The 25658-nt window shown below is 40.0% G+C and overlaps 5 protein-coding genes, 2 long non-coding RNA genes and 1 other non-coding gene across 8 annotated transcripts; 4 read left to right on the top strand and 4 right to left on the bottom strand.

Annotated features, from left to right (window-relative positions):
- Positions 1 to 556: 556 nt before the first annotated feature.
- trnak-uuu (transfer RNA lysine (anticodon UUU)) lies at positions 557 to 629 on the bottom strand. The gene has a single exon. It is a non-coding gene; the product is annotated as a tRNA-Lys (tRNA).
- A 380-nt stretch (positions 630 to 1009) lies between these two features.
- Positions 1010 to 4568, top strand: gatc (glutamyl-tRNA amidotransferase subunit C). The gene is made up of 5 exons (XM_085180926.1): positions 1010 to 1201; positions 2555 to 2605; positions 3068 to 3237; positions 4050 to 4153; positions 4320 to 4568. Exons 1-5 carry the CDS (start codon positions 1010 to 1012, stop codon positions 4379 to 4381), a joined length of 579 nt encoding a protein of 192 aa, XP_085037052.1. The 3' UTR covers positions 4382 to 4568.
- A 199-nt stretch (positions 4569 to 4767) lies between these two features.
- LOC146506819 (polyubiquitin-like) lies at positions 4768 to 6434 on the top strand. Its single transcript, XM_085180928.1, has 2 exons — positions 4768 to 5833; positions 5927 to 6434. Exon 2 carries the CDS (start codon positions 5939 to 5941, stop codon positions 6401 to 6403), a length of 465 nt encoding a protein of 154 aa, XP_085037054.1. The 5' UTR covers positions 4768 to 5833; positions 5927 to 5938; the 3' UTR covers positions 6404 to 6434.
- A 2675-nt stretch (positions 6435 to 9109) lies between these two features.
- LOC146506818 (polyubiquitin-like) lies at positions 9110 to 10231 on the top strand. Its single transcript, XM_085180927.1, has 2 exons — positions 9110 to 9405; positions 9499 to 10231. The coding sequence occupies exon 2, from the start codon at positions 9511 to 9513 to the stop codon at positions 9982 to 9984; it is 474 nt and encodes a 157-aa protein (XP_085037053.1). The 5' UTR covers positions 9110 to 9405; positions 9499 to 9510; the 3' UTR covers positions 9985 to 10231.
- A 2917-nt stretch (positions 10232 to 13148) lies between these two features.
- LOC146506817 (uncharacterized) lies at positions 13149 to 14247 on the bottom strand. The gene is made up of 2 exons (XR_014877311.1): positions 14138 to 14247; positions 13149 to 14091 (listed from the first exon to the last, which is right to left on the bottom strand). It is a non-coding gene; the product is annotated as an uncharacterized LOC146506817 (long non-coding RNA).
- A 976-nt stretch (positions 14248 to 15223) lies between these two features.
- On the bottom strand, positions 15224 to 19255 carry LOC146506816 (uncharacterized). Its single transcript, XR_014877313.1, has 2 exons — positions 18325 to 19255; positions 15224 to 18246 (listed from the first exon to the last, which is right to left on the bottom strand). It is a non-coding gene; the product is annotated as an uncharacterized LOC146506816 (long non-coding RNA).
- A 1069-nt stretch (positions 19256 to 20324) lies between these two features.
- On the top strand, positions 20325 to 22808 carry LOC146506815 (polyubiquitin-like). The gene has a single exon (XM_085179051.1). The coding sequence runs from the start codon at positions 21870 to 21872 to the stop codon at positions 22332 to 22334; it is 465 nt and encodes a 154-aa protein (XP_085035177.1). The 5' UTR covers positions 20325 to 21869; the 3' UTR covers positions 22335 to 22808.
- pxmp2 (peroxisomal membrane protein 2) lies at positions 22697 to 25097 on the bottom strand. The gene is made up of 5 exons (XM_085179048.1): positions 24922 to 25097; positions 24464 to 24586; positions 24031 to 24193; positions 23141 to 23260; positions 22697 to 23037 (listed from the first exon to the last, which is right to left on the bottom strand). The coding sequence occupies exons 1-5, from the start codon at positions 25029 to 25031 to the stop codon at positions 22969 to 22971; spliced, it is 585 nt and encodes a 194-aa protein (XP_085035174.1). The 5' UTR covers positions 25032 to 25097; the 3' UTR covers positions 22697 to 22968.
- Between the last annotated feature and the right edge of the window lie 561 nt (positions 25098 to 25658).

Here is a 25658-nt window from a genome sequence, read left to right as displayed (position 1 = left end):
CCAGACAGATTTAACTGATTTCCCAGATCAACATTTGCTGCTTGGTATTATGTTAACACACTTAAATGCTCCAAACTGCCAAAGCTTCTTCTTTTACAGTAAACCGTAAACTTCTTTTACAGTTTACGGTGCTCACGCTTTCCGATTTGCATTTGATTGGCTAATAATGAATCAGTGTGTAATATGTCATCTTGTGACCTAGATAACTTATTAAGGATTCAATTAAGTTTTCATTACTTCCTGATACTAAAACCCTTAAAAATGAAAGAAAGTGTACTTTCACTTCACATGAAAGTTTTTACAAATGAAAGAGCTCTTTTTTTCCCTGAGGGTGACATTTGTGGTGGTGATTAAATTGTGACTTATTTTGTCAAGAGACTCTGTACAGATTTTAAAGTCAAGAATTACACCTTAGTGGAAATCAGCTTCATTGCATTCATTTTTTAAAGCGAGCTTCTCAGCGCGTTTGCCCCCTTACAGGATAAAGAACGCCGCTATTATGTCAGCAGGGTTGGTATGTATTTTAAGTAGTTTGAAAACTGGAAACAAAAATTGACGCCCGAACAGGGACTTGAACCCTGGACCCTCAGATTAAAAGTCTGATGCTCTACCGACTGAGCTATCCGGGCGCTCGATGCGAAGATACACGGCTGTCGCTAGCTAAATCAAAATTATACTGCGGTCTAATTCGTTTTCATATTTAAAATTGTTATGATTTAAGCCTTGCATCTATTAAGCTGTGTTATTCGTGTAACAGGCTTAAAACCCTCATTTCTTATAAATTAAAGAAAATAAGTGTGGCGGTGCCGACAAGGAAGTACGTTCAGATTTCAAACTCTCGCTTCCTCTCGTTCTTCCTGCTAGCTACAGCAGGTCTTTAGCTAGCTATAGCATGTGAAGCTAGGTTAGCCCGGAGCTTACCTTCCTAGTGAAACTAGACTAGAAGGGAAATGCTTAATTTTTCTACTACATTTTGGACATAGCTGACTGGCAGCTAGCTGTGTTGAAAATGTCCGTGTTTAGCCTCGCTGCTTCGCGTACATTCCGTGGCGTGTCGGTAAAAATCCCTCGGATGTTATTTAGCCTGCTACCCAATGATGGATACTCAATAACAATCCTAAACAGCAAGAGAATCAGCTGGCCCCAGAGCCACAGCGCAAATACAACGCGTCTGCTCAGCTCTCAACCACTTAACCAGAAGGTACAGTACATGTGTCACAAGTAAAAGTCCTGATTAAGTGCAACGCATTAGCATTAAAACGTGGCTGAAGTGTTAGAGAAGGGCTCTGGGTTAGTCCCTCTAATTGAGACATGCCGATTAAAACTGAAGCGTGGTTTTGACCATATATCTGATCATTTCAACATTTATGTGCGAAGTCTGCAGGAAAGCTACCGCTATTTGGTGGCGCAGTCAAAATGAGAGGTCAGAGGTCACAAAGTTTGAAAGTTGCACAGTATTTTAAGCTCCTTAGATCCAGAGATCTTTTCTTTGCGATGTGATTTTAATTTCTCCTAGCTATTTGGGATTAGTTGGACCTGATAACTATAAACTAAATTCCCGTTGGACCAGACAGTTGTTAGTTACAGTTTGTTTGTATTTTATCCCCTCACATGGGGATAATGAGCATATTTTGTAGTATAACACAATAAAGTCCACATTGCTTGACAAAATATAAAACACCACTAATCAAAATGAACTGTCTTCTTCTTTCTGCTGCTCCCTTTAGGCATTTCATCACCTTATCCTTCGCATCCTCCTCTATCACACCAAACCTCTGTATGCTCTCTTTCAGTGTATCTGTGAACCTTCTCTGTAGTCTTACCCTCTTTTTTTTTATTCAACATCCTGTGTCCAGTTTATCCACTATCTCTTCTCTGTACATGTCCAAACTCAGCATTGCATCTCTGACTTGGTCTCCAAACTGCTCAACCTCAGCTGTACTCATTATTTTAATCCTGCCCATCCTGGTCCTAACATAATCTTAACATCATCTGCTCTGCTACCTCCAGCTTGAGCTCCTGACTTTTTGTCAGTGCCAACGTCTACAAACAATACATCACAGCAGCTTCCTTTTCACTCTTGCTGCTGTCCTGTCACAAATTACCCCTGACACTCGTCTCCACCCACTTCACCCGGCCTGCACTCTCTTCTTCACCTGCTGCTTGTGCACTGTCCGTTGTTTTGGTTGACCCCAGGTGTTTAAACACATCTACCTTCACTACCTCTGCTTCTTGCAGCTTCACTGGTACACCTGTCTCCCTCTCATTTACACACAGAAAATTCTAAATGTAGTGTCTTCATATGAGGAGGGTCACAGGGTCTGCCTTGCCTTTTCATACTAAAAGTAACTAATAACTAGAGATGTCAACATAAATATTAAAATTGTAACATTTACCCCTGAAAGTGGGGGTATAAAGTACAGTTATCTCAGAAACTACTAAATTACAGCATTTGAGTAAATATACTTAGTTTTTGCTACCCTCACTATATCCAATAGCAGCATCTACTATTCATCAGTGGCTCAGTCTTGTTACCAGGTTGTCTCTTCTACAGATACCAAAGGTGGCAACATGGGAACCAGTACCAGAAGACCAGCTTCCTCCGGTAATCCCCTTAACACACCACAGCACAGTACAGTCATGACTGAATGTCTGGAAATCCACAGTAGATGTTAGATATTTAGCTGACAGATTTCAGTCATTCATCTTTAGGATACTGGCCATTGAACACCTTCCTAATGTCAGTTTAGTTGATAGTGAGCAGATCGCACAATTTTTTTTTTCAGTGAGTTATTTGTTGCCATGAGGGTTTAGGGTTTTGTATGACATCATAACAATGTCATACAAAATTAGCTTGGATATGATAAAGCTGTGTAGCAGTGACAGACAGCTAAACTCTTCAAAGAGGAAAATAACTTGATGAAAAAACTTGGTCATTAAAGTTGGCTGAGAATAAATGATTGAGGACTTTATTCAATGATTATGTAGAGTACTGGGCATATTTTAGTGATGGCTGAAGTAAGCTGTCACCCATACATTTCTAAGCAATAGACCATTTATCTAACAGCCTGCCCATATCCCTGCTGACCTGGTGGACAAACTGGAGCGACTGGCTTTGGTGGATTTTCGCACCAAACAGGGACTGGTCTGTTTGGAAAAAGCCATACGGTTTGCAGACCAGCTTCATGTCGTTGACACAACAGGGGTTGAACCGATGGATTCAGTTCTGGAGGACAGGTATGGCTGGGGTTGATGTCAGGTATGCACCTGTCAAGAAATTAATGGCTGTGTTCACTTGCACATATTAGCTTCAATGCAGATTAAAGATTATGGCTAAGATATTCAAATGTAATCTGATTCAATATGTTATAGTGTTTCCATGAGCAGATGGACCTAATCAGTGACAGTTTGATGCATTGGTCTTGCTCAGTCTTACATCTCAGTCAATCTATTCCACAACCCACTGTGAATGGTATGGAGAGTTAAAAGTAAAATGAGGCTGTAACTGCAGTGCTCCAAACCTGCTCTGGCATTAACATCAGCACAAAACTGTGATCCAGGAGCTTTATTGCATTGGTTTATAATTGCAAAGAAGCATGAAGTGTAGGTAGCACAGTACTTTTGTCCATATGTGGTATGCATTGACATTTCACTGCAGTAATTGATGTCATTTTGATGCTTTTTGGAAAGTGCAGAAGCGTATATCCCCACACGTTTAGGACATGACTGTAGAGAAAGAATGCAGAGCAGTGGGGAATGCACAGATGAAAAGAATTCAGCTTCTTTTTCAATTGTTTTTTGGGGGGAGAGGGGTTTATGTTTACACCACTACGCTGAAACCAAATGATATTTGAATCTGTGCCTGGTGTTTATGATTGAGGTGTTCATACATGGTATTATATTCTGTATTAATGTGAATATCAAGGTCCGTGTAAATGTAGTTGCTGTTTTTTCTTATGTCCAAGCCTTAGTTGAGATGGGAAAATGCAGTTAAAATTGAATGAAGCACATTTTTGTCGTCTCATTGTGTTTTATCCCTGCACAATCAGGGTTTTGTACCTGAGGGAGGATGCTGTGATGGAGGGTGACTGTGCTGAAAAACTGCTTCAGCTCTCAAAAAGCACAGTTGAAGAATATTTTGTGGCACCACCAGGTAATAAAAACCAAAATTTCTTGTGGTTCTGTAAATTAGTGTTGATTTAAAAATGGTATGACTGGATTAATGAGCAGAATAATTAATAAAATTACCCAATATGTTTAATATCTTATTCATTGTGTACCTGCAGGATCCTTAACTATTGCTTGTTTTCTTACCACAGGAAATATTCCTCTACCTAAGAGGGAGGAGAGGACTGCCATGCTGAAAAACTCAGAGTTTTGATGTGTATAAATCTATAGCCTTGATATTTATCACGTTTTTTGAAGACTGAAAGTGCCGTTTAAGAGCTGCTGTATGTGTCTGATCTGCCGGTTGAGGCCAGCTTGACTTCATATCTGCAGTCATAAACACGGTGTGATGTGTGTGTTTTCACATTTTTTCTGCAACAGGAAAATAAAAAAACTTGTACAAGTTGTGTTTCTCACTTTCATTTGCCGCCCATGTTTTGTTTAGTTTCAGTATCGTTTTATGGAAATAGTGAGTGGATGGTTTATTTACAGCCTCTATGAGGACACTGAGGTCAAAGGTACATTATTTTGATCTGCAGTGAACAAAATTAACTGTGCTTAAGTACAGTTTGAGATTCTTGTAGTTGAATATTTTTGTTTTTTGTGTAATTAAATCTTAATTCCAGTACATTTACTGGGAAGTTCTAAATACTTTACATATTAAGATTTGCATGTATTCAAACTGTTTTTTGTAACTGTTTAGAAACTGTTGTGTGTTTCTTCCCCCTGTGATTCAAGATGTCATGATTTTTATTCTAGGTCATTAGTGTCAAATATAATTTGGCTCATGGGTCACATAAAGCCAGTTTCCTCTCATTTGGGCCACACCAGTGAACCTAATGTATAATAACCTGTATGCAAAACCATTCAGTGGACCAAACTGAACCACCTGGTGGGTGGTCCTGACCCTTTGGCCACATGTTTGATGACCCTGCTTTTGAAAGAGCAATGTTTCCAAAACCTTGAGTCTGTGCTACAAAGGCAGCTCTGAAGCCAAAAGGGGTACAACCAGGAACTAACAACAAGGGGTACCCAATAAATCGGAGAGTGAGTGTATATAACAGTCACATGAGACATTTTAATGCCTCAAGTACTTTGATTCTCATCTACAACAGGACTTTGCCTCCAGGTGTTTTACTTTATTTAAAGTATTTTTTTCTATCACACTTGATTTATGATTTACACGATGATCTCTTTATCTATTGTAACAATATTAATCAGTGCATAATGGCTTATTTTCCTTTCTGTTTTGATTCCATACAATCCACACCCCCAAAAAAAGTACAGGTAGCTAAAAATAGAGCAGCTTTTCCCTGTGATTTCTATCAGTGGATGTTTTCCAGCGGTGTTTGCCCTACCTGGCTGATAAACCTGTTAGGTTATATGTTCATGAACGCGTCACGGGGTGTGTTGATCAATACACCTGTAATGCTGTAAGCATCACGCCATTAGTCAGTACTGGAGAATAGAAACCGAAACTTATAACAACACAGATGGAAAACGAATCTTACGTGAGTGGGCGGGCGCTGATCAGCTGAGCGGGAGTGTATATAAAGAGCTGAGCTGAGCCGCTCAGCTGTTGTGTGAGCATCATTGTTTACCTAAACACGACTGAAGACTTCAAGTTTCCGGAGAAGTTTGTTTTGCCTCGATAAGCCATCGCAAGGTAGGAAACTGAACAAGCCTGTGAGAAATAACTGAAAAGTCTTTTATTTCCTGAGCGTTTGTATTATAAGGAACTATTTTTGTATTCTTTCAGACTACAGCCAACATGGATATAACTATCACTATGGTGAGTGGGTCCCACACCGTGAGGGTGAACCCACAGGATACAGTTGGCTCTCTGAAAATAAAAATCCAGAGCATGCTGGGAGTCGACCCCCAGAGGCAGAGGCTGGTTTTCATAAACGGCCAGAGGACCCCTCTCAACGACGACACCAAACCCATCAGCTACTACGGCTTACAGCACGGCTCCCAGGTGTCCCTGCTGGTCACCGAGCCTGCTCCCACCCAGGTGTTCCTCAGAAATGAAAGGGGACAGACGAGCACCTACGACATCCAACCCGGCGAGACTGTGAGCAACTTCAAGAACAGAGTCGAGAAAAGAGAGGGGAAGCCAGCGAGCCAGCAGAGGCTCATTCACCAAGGCCGGGAGATGCAGGATGGCAAACTGGAGGACTACAACGTCAGAAACCACAGCACCATCGAGTTGACTTTACGTCTGAGAGGAGGCTGAGGACACTTTAACATGATTCATACACCAGAAAGCCCATGCATGTTATTTGATTTTAATGATATCGACCAATCTTGTATATATTTTTTTAATTTATTAGTGCTTTTATTTTGAAGGGAAAAAAACATTCCTCCACATTGCACCGTCTGTGTTAATTAACCATTCTGTGTTAAAGTTTGTGTTTAAGTCATACAAACCACTGTGTTATGGATTCTGTCATAACAAATTCATGTTAACCGGACTAAATGCAAACAATAAAGTTTCTAACAGAAGTTTATGTGTCTTAACATTTCCTGTGTCTGTGTCAGCTGGGGGAGGGGGGAGGGCTGTATGTCGTATAGATCACAAGACAAACGGGTCCCATTAAAAGTAGTTCCAAAATCATAGTTTCAGTGTTTATAAGAGACTCTCAGTCATATAAATTTCCAAGTCGAGTATTTCAAGTGTTACAACAGCATGATATAATGGTTCCAGTCCACAGTTTAAGTGTTAATCACAATAGTTTCTGTATGTGAAAATCATTGATCAGATTAAGCAGATTTACAATAAACATAACAGTCTGTTGTATTATCTCAGTTATCTGGCTTTTATTACAGTTAGATACATTTATATACGAGATGTTTCCTGAAGATTTATCTTCATATTTAATTTTACAAACTTGGAGGATTTCGAAAAATGTGAGCAAAACTATTCTCTTATTACTTTCTGAAAAATACTTTCTGAGTATTTGGTGTTTAGTCACTGGTAGGCTACAGAGTGTGAGAAAGAGAAATATATTCAGTGGCCACATTATTAGGTATGGTCAACGGTGTATTATTGCTAGTAACTAATGAACCAAACTCACGGCAGCAATTAGATTGAATTAAACTGCATATCTACATTTAAAACTTGTAGATCTGGTCAAAGTGACCTGCTGAAGTTCAAAGTGAGCATCAGAATGTGGAAGAAAAGTGATTTAAGTGATTTTAAACATGGTATGTTTGTTGGTGCCAGATAGGCTTTTCTACTGGCTATGCAAGTTTATTGGACATTAAACTAGTGTTCATCCTGTTAAATACAAAATATTATAATAACAATACTAATTTCACAAACTTAGACCTTGGATTTTGGAAGACTAAGTCAGGGTCTAATGGAAGAGAGTCAGCAAACAGAACTTAAACCATTTAAGGAAAAACACGGAAAAATATTCTCTGATATAAACATTTAAAATTGACACATTTCCTTGCTGTCTTTTCTGAAAAATCATTTAGTCAGTGATAGACTACACATTGAAAGATCAAGAGAGATACAAACACTCAGTGGGCCCCTAGCTGTTCATTAACTCAAATATCTAAACAGCCAGTCACATAGCAGCAGGTCACTACATTTAAACATCATCAACATGCTTTGAGCTGATAAGAAGGAAACAGTGACTCAAACAACCCGTCTTTATAACCAAGGTATGCAGAAGAACTATGAACACACAGCTCATCGAACCAGAAGGACTACAGCAGCAGCAGACCACACCGGGTCCAAGCCTGTCAGTAAAAAACAGGACACTGAGACTATAGTTCACACGTTCACTAAAATTAGACAATGGAAGACTGGGTCGCTATTTCTGCTGCAAAATTCAATACACTATAGGAATTGTACACATTTTAGCCCCTCACAGACTTTACTATATCATATATGTGATCTGACGTGTGTTCCTGCATTTATGACTGAAAGCAAACATTTTTGAAACAATAAATTAATAACTCAAAATTAAATATTGTGGCTGATGCCCGTCTCCTTAATTCAAAGGATATATTTACTAATATCCAAGGCTCTTTATATTACACTGCTGCAGAAGTGTGGTTTGACACTGGAGTATTGTTAGCAGTACCTAGTTGACATTTGGATTTATAAAAGAATTTAATCCATTAAATTGGCAAGACTATCCAAATCCTGAGTAGGAAGACTTCAGCATGTTCAGAATGCAGCAGCCAGTCCTTACATACACATTACCCAGTACTGACATCACTATAACTTCCATTTCAGCACAGAATGACTGGAAGTGAATTCACCATGAAGAGTGCTGAGGGTGCTGACATTACTGTCGTCATTGGAACAAGCCTCCCGCTGACCTGAGGTCAGTTACAACTGTGTGCGTATTCCAAAGCAGACTCAAATCAGTGTTATTTTTACAGTGTGTGTGTGTGTGTGTGTGTGTGTGTGTGTGTGTGTCCATGGCATCATAGGATGCCTATGATGTCTATGATATCTTTTATGTTAAGCACATTGACTTTATTGCTGTGACATTTTCCATATAAATAAAATTACCATTAACATTTAATTATGGAAAAATTCGATGCACAAATTAACTAAGAACAGTTCTCTGTGCTAAGTTTCATTGGACATAGCGATAGCTCTCATAAACTCCATTAACAATGAAGAAATCTTACAAATGTGCTGATTCTCGGTCAAGTTCTGTTGCTTGAACATTGCTGCCTCGGTGCACCTATACAGACAGAAGTTTTCTTCATTTTTGAAGTAATCTGCTGATAGTTAGCAATCCAGTGGTATACAGCAAAAAGGAAATGTTAATTTAAAAAAATGCATATCTTTGTGTTCAAAATTAAACAAAATCATAATTTATTTTAATCTGCGAGATCTCAAAAATCGACATTTCCATATTTCTTAACCGAATACACCCTTTGACGCACGACCGCTGCACGTGGCTTAATTTGTAGGTTGGTCGAATTGTTTTGTTTTGTTTTTAAAGAAGGATAGTCTCTGATCAAATCACCCCAAGCACCATAGCACTGCAGCGTGATGTTTGGAGACTAGAAACCGAAAGTTGTTACAGCAGAGATGAAAAACGAATCTTAAGTGAGTGAGCGGGCGCTGATCAGCTGAGCGGGAGTGTATATAAAGAGCTGAGCTGAGCCGCTCAGCTGTTGTGTGAGCATCATTGTTTACCTGAGCACGACTGAAGACTTCAAGTTTCCGGAGAAGTTTGTTTTGCCTCGATAAGCCATCGCAAGGTAGGAAACTGAACACGCCTGTGAGAAATAACTGAAAAGTCTTTTATTTCCTGAGCGTTTGTATTATAAGGAACTATTTTTGTATTCTTTCAGACTACAGCCAACATGGATATAACTATCACTATGGTGGGTGGGTCCCACACCGTGAGGGTGAACCCACAGGACACAGTTGGCTCTCTGAAAATAAAAATCCAGAGCATGCTGGGAGTCAACCCCCAGGAGCAGACGCTGGTTTTCATAAACGGCCAGAGGACCCCTCTCAACGACGACTCCAAACCCATCAGCTACTACGGTTTACAGCACGGCTCCCAGGTGTCCCTGCTGGTCACCGAGCCTCCTCAACCTGCTCCCACCCAGGTGTTCCTCAAAAATGAAAAGGGACAGATGAGCACCTATGACATCCAACCCGGCGAGACTGTGAGCAACTTCAAGAACAGAGTCGAGAGGAGAGAGAGGGTGCCAGCGAGCCAGCAGAGGCTCATTCATGAAAGCCGGGAGATGCAGGATGGCAAACTGGAGGACTACAACGTCAGAAACCACAGCACCATCTACATGACTTTGCGTCTGAGAGGAGGCTGAGGCCTTTTAACATGATTCATACACCAGAAAAAAATGTATACTATAGAATCTTAATAAGTTTGACTAATCTTGTATTTATTTTAATTTTTTATTCACTGTTCTCATTATGTGTTCTGTAACAAGTTAGCAAATCTGTGTTTTCATTTGGCACAACGAACAAATCAGCATTTTATGGACTCTGTCATGACAAATACATGTTACCTGCACTGATTACAGAGAATAAAGTTTCCAATACAAGTTTATGTCTCTTCGCATTTCCTGTGTCCGTGACAGCTCAAGAAGGGAGGGAGGGGGACTGTCATTCTTAAAGTTTATGAGACTCTCAGTCATATAAACTAATGTATTTTACTAGATACATTTTAATATAATTCCAGTCGAGTATTTAAAATGTTATAGCAGCATTTTTATTTTATTTTTTTAGTTGCTTTAGTCTAAGCTCGGTGCAGATTAAACACAGAGTTACAGTACAGCAAACATAACAATGTGTTGCATTGTCTCAGTTTTCCGGCATTTGAAAACATGCCAAAGTTGTTTCCTGAAGATGTGTCTTCACATCTAATTTCACAACCTTGAAACTTGGATTTTGAACGACATGGGCACTGATCAGTGAGTCGAGGTCTATGGAAGAGGGTCTGCAAGCAGAAGTTAAACCACTGAAGAAAATATTCTTCCATGCTTGCCTCAAAATGCGAAATTTCCCCACTGTCCATTCTGGAAAAATCATTGTAAGTTGAATATTCCAGGGCATTTTGATTTTTTTGTTGTTGCTGACAGGAAACAGAGAGAGAAACAGGAAGATAAAGACTCACTATAGGTGCATTTAAATATGTAGGTAGGGCCAGTAACGCCTGCTGAAGTTGAAACCGAACATCAGAATGGAGAAGAAAGGTGATCTACGTTTGTTGCTGTTAGGTGGTATGCAACCGAGGTGCAGGAGGTGTCAGTCCTGTCAGCTGAGAACAGGAAACTGATCATAGTTCACACAGGCTCAGCAACTCTGGAGTTTTTATTGGACAACTGGTCTGAATCTCGATGTCTGCTGTGATATTCAGCTGGTAAAGTCAGGATTGGCATAAATATGAAAGCATGGCTCCAACCCGTCTAGTGTGAAGGATTGAGAGTGGTGGTGATGTAATGGTAAGGTTGTTTTTTTTTTTCACTTTGAGACCATTATTTCTACCGAGGATCATTTCGTCACCGCATTGTTGGTCACCATGACAATCCCTTATCACAGTGCACTCATCTCTGTTCTACTCTTTCTGTTTTGTTTCCCTGTAAATCATGTCTAAAAAAGTACAGTCAACTAAAATTAGACCGATTTTTGCCTGGTAATCCTGTCAGCAGCTGTTTCCCAGCTGTTCATCCCCCACTTAGTGGATAAACCTGTTTGGTCAGGTATCAAGGGGTTGTTTTGATCAACCTCCAAACGATCATTTGACGAGCATATGACGCATGGGGGTTTCCAAAACAGCGCCCCTACAGGTGGCAGGACGCAACTCCACGTGATATCGTCAGATGGCAAATAAACAGCATTTCACAAAGGGCTCTTTGCTTGGCATGCCAACGAATTTTAAACGTATTTCGTGGTATCTAACGCAATTTGTTCTCCACAGAGTCCACAGTGTGATGTGTGTGCCCGCACACATAACGAACAGTATTACCTTTAAAACAAAAATGAATAACTATTGTTGCCATTACTGAAGTCACTTATTTGATTACTGAAGTCACTTCTTTGTTTCCCAGTTCAGCACAGAATTATTTTTAAAATCCTTCAGTGGTTTTGAACCCCAATACATCTATTATAGGCCAACCCAGGTGACCAGATACCCCTCTTTATGTGGGTTTGTACAGCATTTCTATTCCTTGTCCCACTTAGACTGACTCGAGTCAGTCTAAGTGCAGGACGCCTGAACTGCTGTCTGTGGTCTTCAGCATGATCACAATGTGTTATTTATGTATTTTGACTGGCTTATAAATGACAGGACAGTAAGCATTATCAGTGCACATGCAATAAAAGCATGTAGTTGTCGCTCTAACATTGATGAGGATTTTCCTTTGGCTCTTTTGAACCAAAACAGGTTGGAAATTCCCCTGAAATTAACAGCAATCGAGAATAAATTGCTTTCTTCTCTTCTGTGTTATTATGATGTGCAGAGACTAGCCATAAAAGGAGTCTTTTAGGTTGCCCCGATGAGACGATTGTACTAGTCATTTTCAGACATGAAAGAAATTAAATGCATACCCTGAACTCTTGACCCGTACACGAAGAGACATTGTTGCACTTTGCTGCCGTGTTAGGGTCCACTTGTCAAAGGTCAAAGAGTTGTAAAATCACGACAAAGATGCTATGAGAGATTATGTTTGTCCTGTGACAAAATATTTGAAGATGGGTCACTGAATAGTTCATTATGAAAATGTTGTGATCATATACCTTTCACAGTCACTCGACCTCAACCAAGACTATTTGGGGGAAATTTGACTGTCATAACAGATAGATAATAGCTTTGTTATTGTTTCCAAATCAATTCCAGGAAACACTGAAGCTGTTGCAGAGGCATGTGTTGTACAAATACTTCAAAAACTTGTGTTTGCCACCTGCTTGTACACATTGCTTCTGTGGTTCCGGTCTGTTATGTGTTTTGTTATGGAAATTTTAACAGTAACCTGCAACACACCCAGTGAGCTTGATTTGAAGTGGGTTTAATAAACACATTGCAATGTGGGGAGAGCATCCCAGTGAAACACTAGGATCATCCCACTATCTGTTTAACGTCTCCCATTACAATGTTCTCACTGTGTTAACATTGCACGTGCATGTAAACTGCTGATGGGAGTGCTCTTACTATAGTAAAGTGAGAAAGTGATATTACTATAACTAATGTGATATGATTAAACATGTGATTAATACATGAGAAAATAAATTTGCCTCCACAGTTTCTACATAGTTTTGTCTTCTGAGCCTGTTGGCAGAGAATGCTATTTGTGTGCAACTTAATAAAAACATATCAAACATATTTCTCTTTCAATAGATTTTATTTATTTATACTTGTATGTTTTGTCAGTGCCCTTACGATTATTGTGGTGCTGATTCAAAGAACATCAGTAAGTCTAAGGCAGATTAAAGCCCAACTTAGGCATTCATTAAGTGAATCCACAACTCACTGTTACTATAACACAGGACACTTTATTAAAGTGGATGAAACAGGAATACAGGAAAACAGCACTGCAGGGTAGTCAATCAGTGAACTTGATTATGAATCCAATGCGAGGGGCTTTACATAATCAACTGTGTACAAAAAGTCAATAGTGCCTGTCAGGTACGCTGGAATCATACACGTTACCATCAACAGTATCATTGTGAATGTTACACACTTAAAGAAAGTTTACAATGAGCAACATTTACTGACAATAGCCATACACAGGCAAATGTGTAGTAAATGGTAGTGCAGTAAATCTGCCTAGTACGATATTAAATACACGATACACTTACAACTTCATATATGTCACATCGTTTGTAACGAGCCACGGAAAGCACCACCGGGCACTGCAGACGTGAAGGGGCGTGGATACCGTCTGTGCCTGAGTGAAGGCAGCGACTCGGCTGAGCAGCTCCTGTGGAGGTTTGGTGAAGACCATACTTCTCACCCGGCCTGCTGACGATGTGCAAGGGCATCTGGATTTATAACACGAATTGCTAGTGTCGCCATCATCAGGTGTAGCCACTTGAAAAGACTAGAAATGGGCGTAATGCATTAGATGCTGGCTAGCGCGCAGCTAACATTTACCCTAAAGTAAGAGTTGAATGAACTATTCAGCCTCGTGTAATTTCAGCTAAGTCCAGGAGCGTCTTAGAGTCTATAACTTACCGTAAACATAAAAGAAATGCAAGTTTCCATAAAAAATAGCGGACTTACCGGCTGCTTCGCTGTCCCGGTACGTGTTGTTGTTGTTGTGCTGACGCAACTTCCGTCGACTGACAATTTATGCTTTATGCACAATACTCATGGAGTGGTGTGAACGTAAACCAAACAGCCAACAGGCGGTATCTACTACGTGAAAAATGGCGCCATCTTATGGCCCCTTTCTGTCACTATAATTCATTCAAGGCTTTGTGGGAAATGCTTCACCTGTAAAAGTTTCAGTCACCGGCGACATTTTTTCATCAGCAGAACGTTGAACGTCATCAGAATGAACCAAATTCCATGACGTCACACAAGTCAGATCAAAGCACAACCAATCAAAATCTTGACTTTGATCTCTGAAGTTCGCAGTGTTCCTCACAGCAATCAGTTGCGATTAGTTCACATTTGCTCCGTGTTTTTAAACAGTTTGCTAAAGAGATTTAAACTCCTTTTCAAGGACATTTTAAAAGTTCTATACCAATCAGCTAAAGTTTGACAGCTGTACCGACCAGTTTCCTCCAGTCTATTAAAGCAGACTGTTTTCCAAAAATGGATAGAGGAGACGGCTCACAAAACCATGACGATGGTGAACAAAACCATGTTGGTGTAGGGCTAGCAGTCAATGAGCTGGTTTTGGCATTGCTGCAACAGGGAAATCTTATAGCAGTTCACATGATGTTCCCCTGGCTGGAAATCGATCAGTTGCGTGGTTTAGTTGATAATCAACTGCCACAACAAGAGGAGGCAGTTGATGTTCCGGTAGGAGGCATCGAAATAAATCCTCCCCAGGAAATAGCAGGACCCTGGGAAAATAATAGAGCAGAGATGGGAGTAGGCGATAACATTGAAAGAAATCTACTCCAACAAATAGAACGACTCTTGTTCATTAATGGAGCAGAGATGGGAGTAGGAGATAACATAGAAAGAAATCCACCCCAACAAATAGAACGACCATTGGTCATTAATTCAGCAGAGATGGGAGCAGGAGATTACAGAGAAAGAAATCCACCTCTAGAAATAGAACGACCCTTGTACAATAATGGAGCAGAAGAAGATCCAATTATTGACGAAATGGGGTGGTGGTGGGAAGATGAGGGATCTGAAAGCGACACTGAAAGTGTTACTGATAGTGACACAGATGACAGTGATGACGATGGAGACAATAGCCAGGATGCTCCTGTGCTATTGCCCCCCAACCCAGTACCAGGCGGTTCGAGGAGGAGACCAAGGGAGGAGGAGGATGAAGAAGAAGAAGATGGGAGAGCTAGAAAAATGTCTAAACACTGAATTTTGAGCTGAGCTGGACAGTCAGTGTTGCTCCCATCTTTCAAAGCTACATGTGTCCTACATTGTGTTTCTTTCTGCAGAGGAGCTTGCATCCAATAAAAGCAGCAGGAACAAACACAGGAAACAAATAAAAAGGAAAAAGTGAAAAACTGCAAAGCAAAAAAGGAGGAAACAGAGACTCAACGAAGGAAGATAAATAACAGAAAGAAAAGAAGAAAATGTCATGGCTGTGTGAAGGCAGGCAGGAACCCAAGAGCAGGAATCACAGAGACAAACGTGAAGTCAAAACACCTGTCTTTATTGGGAGTTTGCCGATTGAACAGAAAACTAACTAAACTGGGAAAGCAACAGACAGGAAACCGGGCAAACAGAACAAACAGAGTAGAATGAAGAACGACGAGCAGGGGACGACTCAGACACTAAATACAAGAGGAGAACAGGACTGAAAGGAAACAGCTGGGAGACACGGCTGACACTGATTACACAGACGAGACAGGGAGAGCACAAAACTGAACACACTGACATAAGACACAGACCTTCAAAATAAAACAGAAAATGCACAGACTGGACTCAGAGACACAGTAACAGACAGAGAACAGAAGGAACACATGGGCAGAAACTAAACAGAGGGAACACAGAACCCAGTGTCCTACATGTAACATGCTCAGAGACTGAATCTCGGCTGGCCCCCTCTGACCCACGGACTTAGTTTCCTGCCACCGGGGACCTGTTTACCAGACTTCCCTTATACCACCTGTGACCCAGTATGATTATGCATACAAGTGGAAAGCATCATATGTGTCTTATATCACTGGTACCTTGTTAGATGGGGATGATTGTGGTCTCACTGGTCGCAGACATGGAGGGAGTGGTCCTATTGGTTGGCTCCCACATTAGGAAGGCGGGGTTGGGGCCTTCCTATCACCATTGTGCTAACGTAATTATACAATAGCATTTACAACACCACCATCTTCAAATAGAAAAACACATTATGGAATGCTATCAGTTGGGTATTGGCCTCCCCAAACCCTGGACCTCAACATTAGTGATTAGTGGGATCATCTTGACAGAGAAGGGAAGGAAAGGCAGCCAACATCCAAAGAAGAGCTTTGAATGCATGTAATGAGAGATGATGATGAGATAGCTTTTATTTGTCAGTTGCAGGTCTTTTGCCCACAACTGAGATGACAGACCTTGCCGACCGTACATACAATACACAAACATCACATTGGGGAGACAGGTCAGGCTAGGTAGCGAGGAAAAAAACATCGAAATGTGTAACACAAAAGGATAATACTGGAATGCACAGATATCAACACACCATAGCACAATAAACACAGACAAGCAACATGGGAAAGAGTTCCAGTGTGTACATCTGATCTGGGACCGCTGCAATCTTTCAACTGCGCCTCCAACTGACCCGATGTCCACATCAGAGGGGAGGTAAGCGTTGGAGGTGGCGTTGGATCCGGGTAGGGAGGGTGATGCGTCGGTGAGTGCTTATCAGTATCAGTATATGTATGTGTGTGCGTGTCCATAGTTCAGCTGAGACAGTGTCCTTCGCCCTGCCAGGCGAAGTAAACAGTCTTCCAGCCAACCCAGGTGGCCTTGCATGGAATGGGAAGGAACAGACTAAACACAGTCGTTTTCAGGGTGTTTTGTTGAGTATTCACAGCAGCCGTAGCCTCTCCAAGATCTTATCCATGCTGACTCAATGGGCCCATTTTGAGAAACTCACGCCTCTCCCATCATTCCAATCCCAGCGGGCAGCCTTGTGGGGGTTTGAACAGCCGGTTCCGCTTTCTTAATTCTTTGATAAGTCAGGGCCAAGCCAGCTCCGATCAGCCAGAACCCTGTTACCATGGTTCCGAATAGGTAGATATCTTCAGCACTCAGGCTCACCCAAGCCCAAACTTCTCGTTGAGAAAGGGGTGTCAATTGCATTTAGGGACAAGTTGATCCAATACATAATTCCTCTTTAATGTTTTAGAGAACAGACTGTGAGAGAATGTTCCAGGGAAAATACAAAAAAAACCACGAGACTAGACAAGGACATAAGCAGGGAAGATAAGGGAGAGGAGAAAAAGTGCATCCGCCTCCTCCGAGAGCCAAAGAAGAATCTTTATCCTGTCTTCCTTCTCTCACCCCAACCGGTCACAGCAGATGGCCGCCCCTCCCTGAGCCTGGTTCTGCTGGAGATTTCTTCCTGTTAAAAGGGAGTTTTTCCTTCCCACTGTCGCCAAAGTGCTTGCTCATAGGGGATCATATGATTGTTGGGTTTTTCTCTGTATCTATTATTGTACGATCTACTGTACAATATAAAGTGCTGTGAGGCGACTGTTGTTGTGATTTGGTGCAATATAAATAAAATTGAATTGAATTGAATTGAATTGAATTGAATTGAATTGAATTGAATTGAATTGAATTGAATGTCCTTCAAGAAGCCTGGAGAACTTTTCCTGAAGATTACTTTCCCTATAATAAAAAATAAAAATAAAAAATTAAAGCAAAGGTAATGACTATTTTGGGTGTTGTAGTCCTTTAATAATCAAGGAAAAGTAGTAAATCCACAATTTAAAAAAATGCTTTTATTATAAATAATCCTGGTGTGGATTAGTTACTTACACATCAAACCAATGTTTTACAGGCAGAACATTGCTCATCTGAGTTCTTACAAACCCAGAGTGAAATTCACACAAGTTCAGCTTTCATCACCTGATCAGTGCGCCACTGAAGCAGACCCACTCTGCTCTGTCTTTGAAGATTCACCATGAGAAATTGGCATTCCTTGCTCTAACTGTCCACAATATGAAAGTCACAGGAAAAACTGACATGTCTTTTTTTATGTTTGTTTGTTTGTTTTAACCCACTGTGGTGCCACTTAAAATCCCTGTGTTTGAACAGTACACTTCAATTTTCTTTAACAGCAATCCTTGATGTGCAGGGAAACATCAGGGTTAGCAAACTCACAACGCGAGTCTTCTTTCTCTGGGCCACATCGAGCCACTCCATAGAGCTTCACCGCAAGTCATGTTTAATTGCAGCAGAGAATAAACACCAGCCTTCAGACCAGCTGCGAAACAGAAAAATAAACACGTGGACAAAATGCATAAGTTTGCTGTAATGTAAGTTAATAAAGTAAGTTACATACCGCAAAAGCCAATAGCTCCTCCAGTCACACAACCAGTGTACACAGCGTTCTTCCAGTCAGATATGCCTCTGTGCTGTAAGTGAAAAACAGGTACAAAAAAGACAGTTATTACAAAACAATTTCAGTTAAAGTGTTTTGTTTTTATTCTGCATGGCAGGAGGTAGTAATGGCAGATAATCAATTAATCATTAATCAGCATATATCTGTAACAGTATTCTCATATAAATTACCATCACTTTGTTCAGTACTTCTAACGATTTGTTAACCTATCCTTTAACCACTTCTGCAAACAGCCTGTGCCTGACTTTATCATAATACATTACATGGTGACAATTGAACAAAGCATATAATTACAAAACCAGGTAGCAGTGGGAATGTGAGCATGATTTTGGAAGAAATCATAGAATTCTAGGAAAAAAGGGTGGAAAAATGTTTAGCAGCTGTTTCTATCTTCCTTCCAGCTGTGTCCATTTGTTGGTGACAAATGTTGCTGGATAGTGATGTGGACATAAGCATACCTAACTGAGTGTGTGAGGCAACATTTCCAGCAATGCTTGCAGTTGTAAAAATACTATATGCAATGCTAGATGAATATTATAACTGTTACTGTTTTAGGAGCAATAGATTATTATTTTTACTCCTGTTTTTTGTTTCCTGATCAAAACTAAATAAAGAAAATGTTGGACTTTGATTTGTGGGGAATATATTGTAGTGTTATGGCTAAATATCTATGTTAACGTCCATCCCCCTTAAAAAAAATAAGCAAAATGCTCTCATTTTGTCTGTCTCTGCTTTAAGAACTGCAATAGTCCTGTATTCCTAGAAATATGAGTATAATATTTTAACTAGGGGCAGCACGCCCATACGGTAATAGAATACATTTTTCCTGGCCAAAATATATTTCAAATATATAGTAAATATATGTTGTATTTGTGATGCTCAAAAAAATATATTTTTGAAATAGAATTTTTTTTTTTCAAACCAAAATGCATTTCAAAAGATATTTCAGAGTGAAGAAAACACATTTCCAACCTTACAGTAGAATGTATATCAAAGTATCCTTTATTTAAAATGTATTTAGTGCAATAATAATAATAATAATAATAATAATAATAATAATAATAATACTAAAAGTAACAACATGTTTTATGTTCATCTGCAAAAAACAGTTGGATTAAAAAAACAGAGTCAAAGGTTTAGCAAGAATTAGGCTGTTTATTTATTTGCTTACAGTATTTCACATTACACAATATCTCACTATAATGTAGCGTTCACTTGACTTTGAAATTATCTGTCAGTGATACAGTAAACAAGATACAACAACTGCTATGTACACTTTAGTTTTTGACAATATACAATATAGTACTTAATGGAACACACTCCACTTTTTTTGGGAAATAGGCTCATTCTCCATCTCCCTCAGAGTTAAAAATGCAGCGTCTTCTTTCTAGATCCGTACGTTAATAGGGCTCTGGAGCGTGATCTTATGGGGCGCATGGGGTGATGGGGCGCAGCCCGGATTTTTGGTTGAGGCGCCATATTAGCAGGCCAAACAAATGCTTGCTGTGTGGTCGGTTGTAATGTTAGATTGCACTACCAGCAAGGGAATAAGCTTGAAAATGGGCTCTCTTTTCATTGTTTCCTCACCTGGAAGCATCATGAGGGAGCTTATGTGTTGGATGTTACCAAAAGAAGGCAACTAGCCTGGATAGCAGCTGTGAGATGAGCTGATATTCAGTTCTCTACCATCCACAGATATCTGTTGGTGTGCTTCAGTATTTTCATTCTGGTAAGTTCTAAATAAGTTCATATTACTCTTTTTATTTTCAATGCGCTCTGAGGTCATAGCAAATTAGAACAAACATGAAGAACTACTTTTATTTATAAAGTTGCTAATTATTTGGCATTATTGCAGCAAACCAGCCGATGAAATGAATGAAGCAAATCCCGACTGGGTTCCAACACTACACATGGGGCACTACGTAATCTTTGTACATGCTACATGTTACATAACACCATGCCAATCAGATTACTTCTTCCATGTGAGGGTGAAGAGGTGACCCTCCTGGATAAGATGGCAAAGGTTTGCTGCGTTTTGGTGAACATGTGCCCCAGTGTGTTAGTAAAACCAGGGGAAAATGCTCTTGTTAAATACTCTTAAAAGTCTTGTGCTGTATATACACAAGACTATAAAAGAGACAGTAAATTACAGAATGCTAGTAGTGGGTGATATTATATAAATGCTGTCATCATTTTATGTAAACATTTTGTCATTTGTAAACTATACATGACATTGATTCTACATTGTAACTGATGTGATGTTCTATAAAGTGGTTTTAATTAAAAATAGGTAAACATTTGTTTGTTTCTTTATTCAACTTTTGAACAGTGGTAATTAGTAAGTACACAATCAGTAAATGCAAATTATTTACAGGCCCTCCTAAATTAAAACATTATGGGTTATTCAGAGCAGAACTATGCTTGGAAAAATATTTTCCCATCAGTTGAGACAACTCCTCCACAGTAGCAGGTGGAATTTTTCTGTTTTGAGGACGGCTTCTTTTACCTGTCACTACAGATGGTCTGTTTATGTTTTGATTGAGAGCCTTTTTTTTGGGCAGCTGAAGAGGAGAAGTCTATCTTATGGCCAACCTCTGGCTGTATCTTGGTCATATTACCCAGCAAAACCCAGTATGCAGGTTCATCTGTAACAGTCCTTGTGCCACAGATCCTCACTGTTGCTTCTACTTTAAACAGAAGAGCAGGGACATGGGTGCAGGTCTCCGCGACTCCGGCCATACAGCTGCAGTGGGCGGCTTCAACCTTCCTGTGATGCTCACAATGACCCATGGCTGCAATGCTGGTTGATTCAGTCTTTGAGAGTGCAGTACCTGAAACACACACAGGCAAAGTTCAAGACACGAACTTTAATAAGCCAAGGCCGACACAAATGTGTTGTGTCTATGTTCAAATACATTAATCATAAATGTAACAGATAAAGTGTTTTTATGTATCCATCTATAGAAAGCTGCATGTTATATTTTAAATCTGCATGTTTCTTTTTAGAAACCTATCAGCAAAAAACTTAAGTATGTAATGCAAGGATGTAATCACTTTCAAGAGTGAGAAAGCATAAAGTTTGACTTTAAGTGACAATTGTGGACACCTAATATAAGGAGATTCTGCAGGTCATGCAGGCATTTTTCTTAAGTCTAGATTTTGTGAAGGAAAGGCTTTTTAATTACAGCATTAGAACCAAGTCATGCTTAGACAATAGAAACTGAAAGTTGTTATGGCAGAGAGGGAAAACGAACCTTAAGTGAGTGTGAGGGTGTGGATCAGCTGAGGCAGAGTGTATATAAAGTCTGAGCCCTTCAACTTAGCTGCTGCTGCTGCTCGAGCATCATTTATGTTTCCACGTTTGAAGGCTTGAAGTGAAAACATCATCACAAGGTAGGAAGCTGATAAAGAACTGAAAAGTCATTTTTTCCCAGTGTGTGTGTTTTCTAAAGGACTATTTTGAATTCTTTCAGACTACAACCAACATGGATATAACTATTAATATGCTGGGTGAGTCCCACACTTTGAACGTGAACCCAGAGGACACAGTTGGCTCTCTGAAAATAAAAATCCAGGAGAAACTGGAAGTTGACCCTCAGACACAGAAACTGGATTTTCTGAACGGTCATCCCAACGACGACACCAAACCCATCAGCTACTACGGCTTACAGCACGGCTCCCAGGTGTCCCTGCTGGTCACCGAGTCTCTTCCACCTGCTCCTACCCAAGTGTTCCTCAGAAATGAAAAGGGACAGCTGAGCACCTATGACATCCAACCCGGCGAGACTGTGAGCAACTTCAAGAACAGAGTCGAGAAAAGAGAGGGGGTGCCAGCGAGCCAGCAGAGGCTCATTCATGAAGGCCGACAGATGCAGGATGGCAAACTGGAGGACTACAGCGTCAGAAACCACAGCACCATCTACATGATTTTGCGCCTGAGAGGAGGCTGAGGACACTTTAAAATGGTTCAGAAAACCCATGTATGTTATTTAATATTATAAGCTTGACTTATCTCATTTATAATATTTATTAGTGCTTTTATTTTGGAAAAACAAAAACATTCCCATAGACCGTACAATATGGGTTCATTAAACAGTTTGCAAATCTGTGTTTTCTTTTGGCACAACAGATAAGTAACTCATACAAATCAACACGTTGGTGATTCTGTCATGACAAATACATGTTAACTGTACTTATTACAAAGAATAAAGTTAGCAACAGGAGCCTACGTCCCTTCATATTTCCTCTGCCTGTGTCAGCTCAGGAAGGTGGGGCTGTCATTCTCAATGTTTATGAGAGACTCTCAGTCATATAAAGTAATAGTTTTTTATTAGATCTTACACTGTTAAGATATAAATTTCAAGTCGAGTATTTAAAATGTTACAGCAACACGTGGTAATGGTTTCAGTCAGCTTTAAATTTAATCACAAGCGCTTGTGTATGTGAAAATTAGTGACCAGATTAGGCACAGATTTACGGCAGTAAACGTAACAGTCTGTTGTATGATCTCAGTTTTTAGGCATTTACAAATATGCCAAAACTGTTTCCTGAAGATGTGTTTTCTCTAGAGACGTCTTGGTAGCATCATTTTCTCACAGATGCAAGGTAGGCATACCAAAATAAGGCGATCATGTTGGCAAACAGCACTCGGAACTGAAACCAGAAATGTACACAGAAACAGAAGGCGCGAAGAAATTAATTACATGTGGCGACAGAAAATAACTCATTGTCTGATGAAATGAAGTGAAATGTGTACCTGAACAGGGACAAAGTTGATGTTTATGAACTGGAAAGGGGTCCAAACTTTCCAGTTCATCTTCAAAGCGGTCCAATAACTTCTTCTCATCTTCTTTTCAAAATCAGTCCATCCTTTAGCCTAAGGACAGTTTAAAGTGGTTACAGTCATATTACATGCTTATATATAAAATCTTTATATCGTGGACATGATGATAAATACTATGGTAAATGTCCAGGTTGAATCGGGTACTTTGCCAGGTTCTTGGTGTCAGATGAACATAAAAATTAGTTCACTGTACTCAAATGGCCTCCACAATCACCAGATCTCAATCGAATAGAGCACCTATGGGATGCAGTGGAATTGGAGACGTGCAACCAACAAATCTGCAGAATCTGTGCGATGCCATCATGTCACCACAGACAAAAATCTCTGAGGAATGTCTCCGGCACCTTCTGTGCCATAAAAAAAAACCAAGACAGTTCTGAAGACATAAGTAGATCCAGCTCAATAGTAGCAAGGTGTCCCTAATAAATTGGCCAATGAGTGTACATCATAGTGCCAGTCCAATGTTAGGACATATGTATGGCATTAAAGCTTGTTAAGATACTGGCAATGGTGTGTATAAGTTATAGAAATCTCAAATGTGACATATACTTCGATTTTTTTTTTTGCATAATAAATTATTGTTCATTAAACCACAACAACTACGCTTAAACACCATTCCAGTGCAATGAATAAGCAAAACTGGACTCCTAAGTTTTGTGAGCTGTTTTGATAAATTAAGAAATAATTAAATGAGGTGAGGGCCTCTGCTGCCTCAGTTTTGACATGACTTTTTTTTGCATTAGAGAGCAGGTGTCCCTCTATACTGAGCTAATTTGGAATCAATGGTGTCTGAGATGACCCACCTCCAGGATGTTCATTACAAAGTAGAAAAGGAGCAGAAAGCCCGGAGCAAAAATAAGCCGGTCCAGCAGCAGACGTTTGACTACACAAAACTGATCTGTGGTGGGAATCCATACTTCCATCAGCTGGTAAAACAAGTGGCTCACGGGTCCTGTAATAAGCAACCTGAAATACACAACAAGGGCAAATATGAATAGCAGAAGAACATCTAAATACACAGACAGCACATGCTAGGTCAAAGGTCAGCTGTACTATACTGCATTATAACTGAGAACAATGTGTTCTTTGTGTCAGAACTGTGTTATCACAGACACCAATAACATTGGACAGTGTTTGATTAGTTTTATCAGAGTCTAACTGGAACAACATCCCATTCACAGACCTGCAGCCTTAAAACAAGTCAGTGCTCAGTCTGCTTTCTTTACTGGATCTCACCCATAAATGGCATAGCGTGCAGCTCCAGCTGCATCGATATTACTGACAGGAGCTCCCTTCTGGGCTTTTTTTCTCGCCTCCACAAACTGAGACAGAAGGTTTCCTAAAGCAGAGAGGATGCCACTGAAAATACAAAGGACACACACACACACACACACACAACTGTCAATAAGTATCAATAGTCCACTTGCAAAAGACTTAGTGGGGGAGGTTTTCAGGACAGATGCTGATTGGTTAAAAGCAGTGCTGTGACAAAATGAGTGTGCGTTCAATGCAAACAAAGTCTTAAAGGACCTGAAGACGAGCAGGAAACAAAACACTGATAAAAACACTTTTCTTAGTTACAGTGTAATAAACGTCCCAAGAAACCTAACTACAGTACAGTGGTTTGGCTGTCAATAAATCTGAGCTTCTAACTTGCAACACTGTCAAAGTGCAGAAACGCGACGTGTACTGACCTGGTTACAGATTTAGTCAGGATGGGGTATTTCTTCAGGAGGACCAGGTACTGCTGGAGTAACCTGAAATGTACGGAGGAGTCCCGCACGGGGCGGCTCTGCACGGGCATTGTCAGTTTTCTACCTGTGTGAATATTACTACCACTACCGCCTCTCTTCCTGTCGACGTCATTGCGTCACTGGTGGCGCCATGCATTGACGTCTACATCCGAAACAGTTCGGAAACGAGCATGAAAAAGAAAGAAAAGAAAAAAAAAATCACCTTAATTTCACCATCCACCATTAAGCAATAGTTTTGAGTAAAATGCAGTTGAAATTCGTAAAATAAAATGCTTATTTAGTAAATAATTAATCACCCTTGGTATAAACTAAATATATATCAATCAAGTACATTTCATTCGACCAGAATTAATATTTTAAATTGCGTGTATGCTACATGGGAAATGTACATGTAATTAAATTAGTTAAGGTCAGTATTTTTTTTATTTTTTTTGGTGTAAGCTGCATAAATGTTCCATAAACTTGAACAACATAAAATAAAAGAAAGAAAAAAACTACCTTTTAACAGGAAGAAACCTTCAGCCTAACCAGGCTCATAGAGGGACAGACATTAGCCGTGACTGGTTGGGCCCTGAGATTATTAGCAACTGATCATTAAATGCAGAGCGGTGAATAAATACACAGCAAGGGAAACTATATACTTTCTTCTTCCTATGATTATTATTATTAGAAAGAAA

Source organism: Neolamprologus multifasciatus, chromosome 12 (assembly GCF_963576455.1).
Source record: "Neolamprologus multifasciatus chromosome 12, fNeoMul1.2, whole genome shotgun sequence".
NCBI lineage: Eukaryota > Metazoa > Chordata > Actinopteri > Cichliformes > Cichlidae > Neolamprologus > Neolamprologus multifasciatus.
This window is presented reverse-complemented; position numbering and strand designations above follow the sequence as displayed.

Excerpts from the sequence above, each read along its gene's own strand:
- LOC146506818 (XM_085180927.1), top strand. The coding sequence starts at position 9,511 with ATGGATATAACTATCACTATGGTGGGTGGGTCCCACACCGTGAGGGTG.
- LOC146506815 (XM_085179051.1), top strand. The coding sequence starts at position 21,870 with ATGGATATAACTATTAATATGCTGGGTGAGTCCCACACTTTGAACGTG.
- gatc (XM_085180926.1), top strand. The coding sequence starts at position 1,010 with ATGTCCGTGTTTAGCCTCGCTGCTTCGCGTACATTCCGTGGCGTGTCG. Across the intron at positions 1,202-2,554 it reads CTCAACCACTTAACCAGAAG|ATACCAAAGGTGGCAACATG; the intron begins GTACAGTACATG and ends TCTCTTCTACAG. Across the intron at positions 2,606-3,067 it reads CAGAAGACCAGCTTCCTCCG|CCTGCCCATATCCCTGCTGA; the intron begins GTAATCCCCTTA and ends TTTATCTAACAG.
- LOC146506819 (XM_085180928.1), top strand. The coding sequence starts at position 5,939 with ATGGATATAACTATCACTATGGTGAGTGGGTCCCACACCGTGAGGGTG.
- pxmp2 (XM_085179048.1), bottom strand. The coding sequence starts at position 25,031 with ATGCCCGTGCAGAGCCGCCCCGTGCGGGACTCCTCCGTACATTTCAGG. Across the intron at positions 23,261-24,030 it reads TTGTAATGAACATCCTGGAG|GCTAAAGGATGGACTGATTT; the intron begins GTGGGTCATCTC and ends AACTGTCCTTAG. Across the intron at positions 23,038-23,140 it reads TCAACTTTGTCCCTGTTCAG|TTCCGAGTGCTGTTTGCCAA; the intron begins GTACACATTTCA and ends TTCTGGTTTCAG.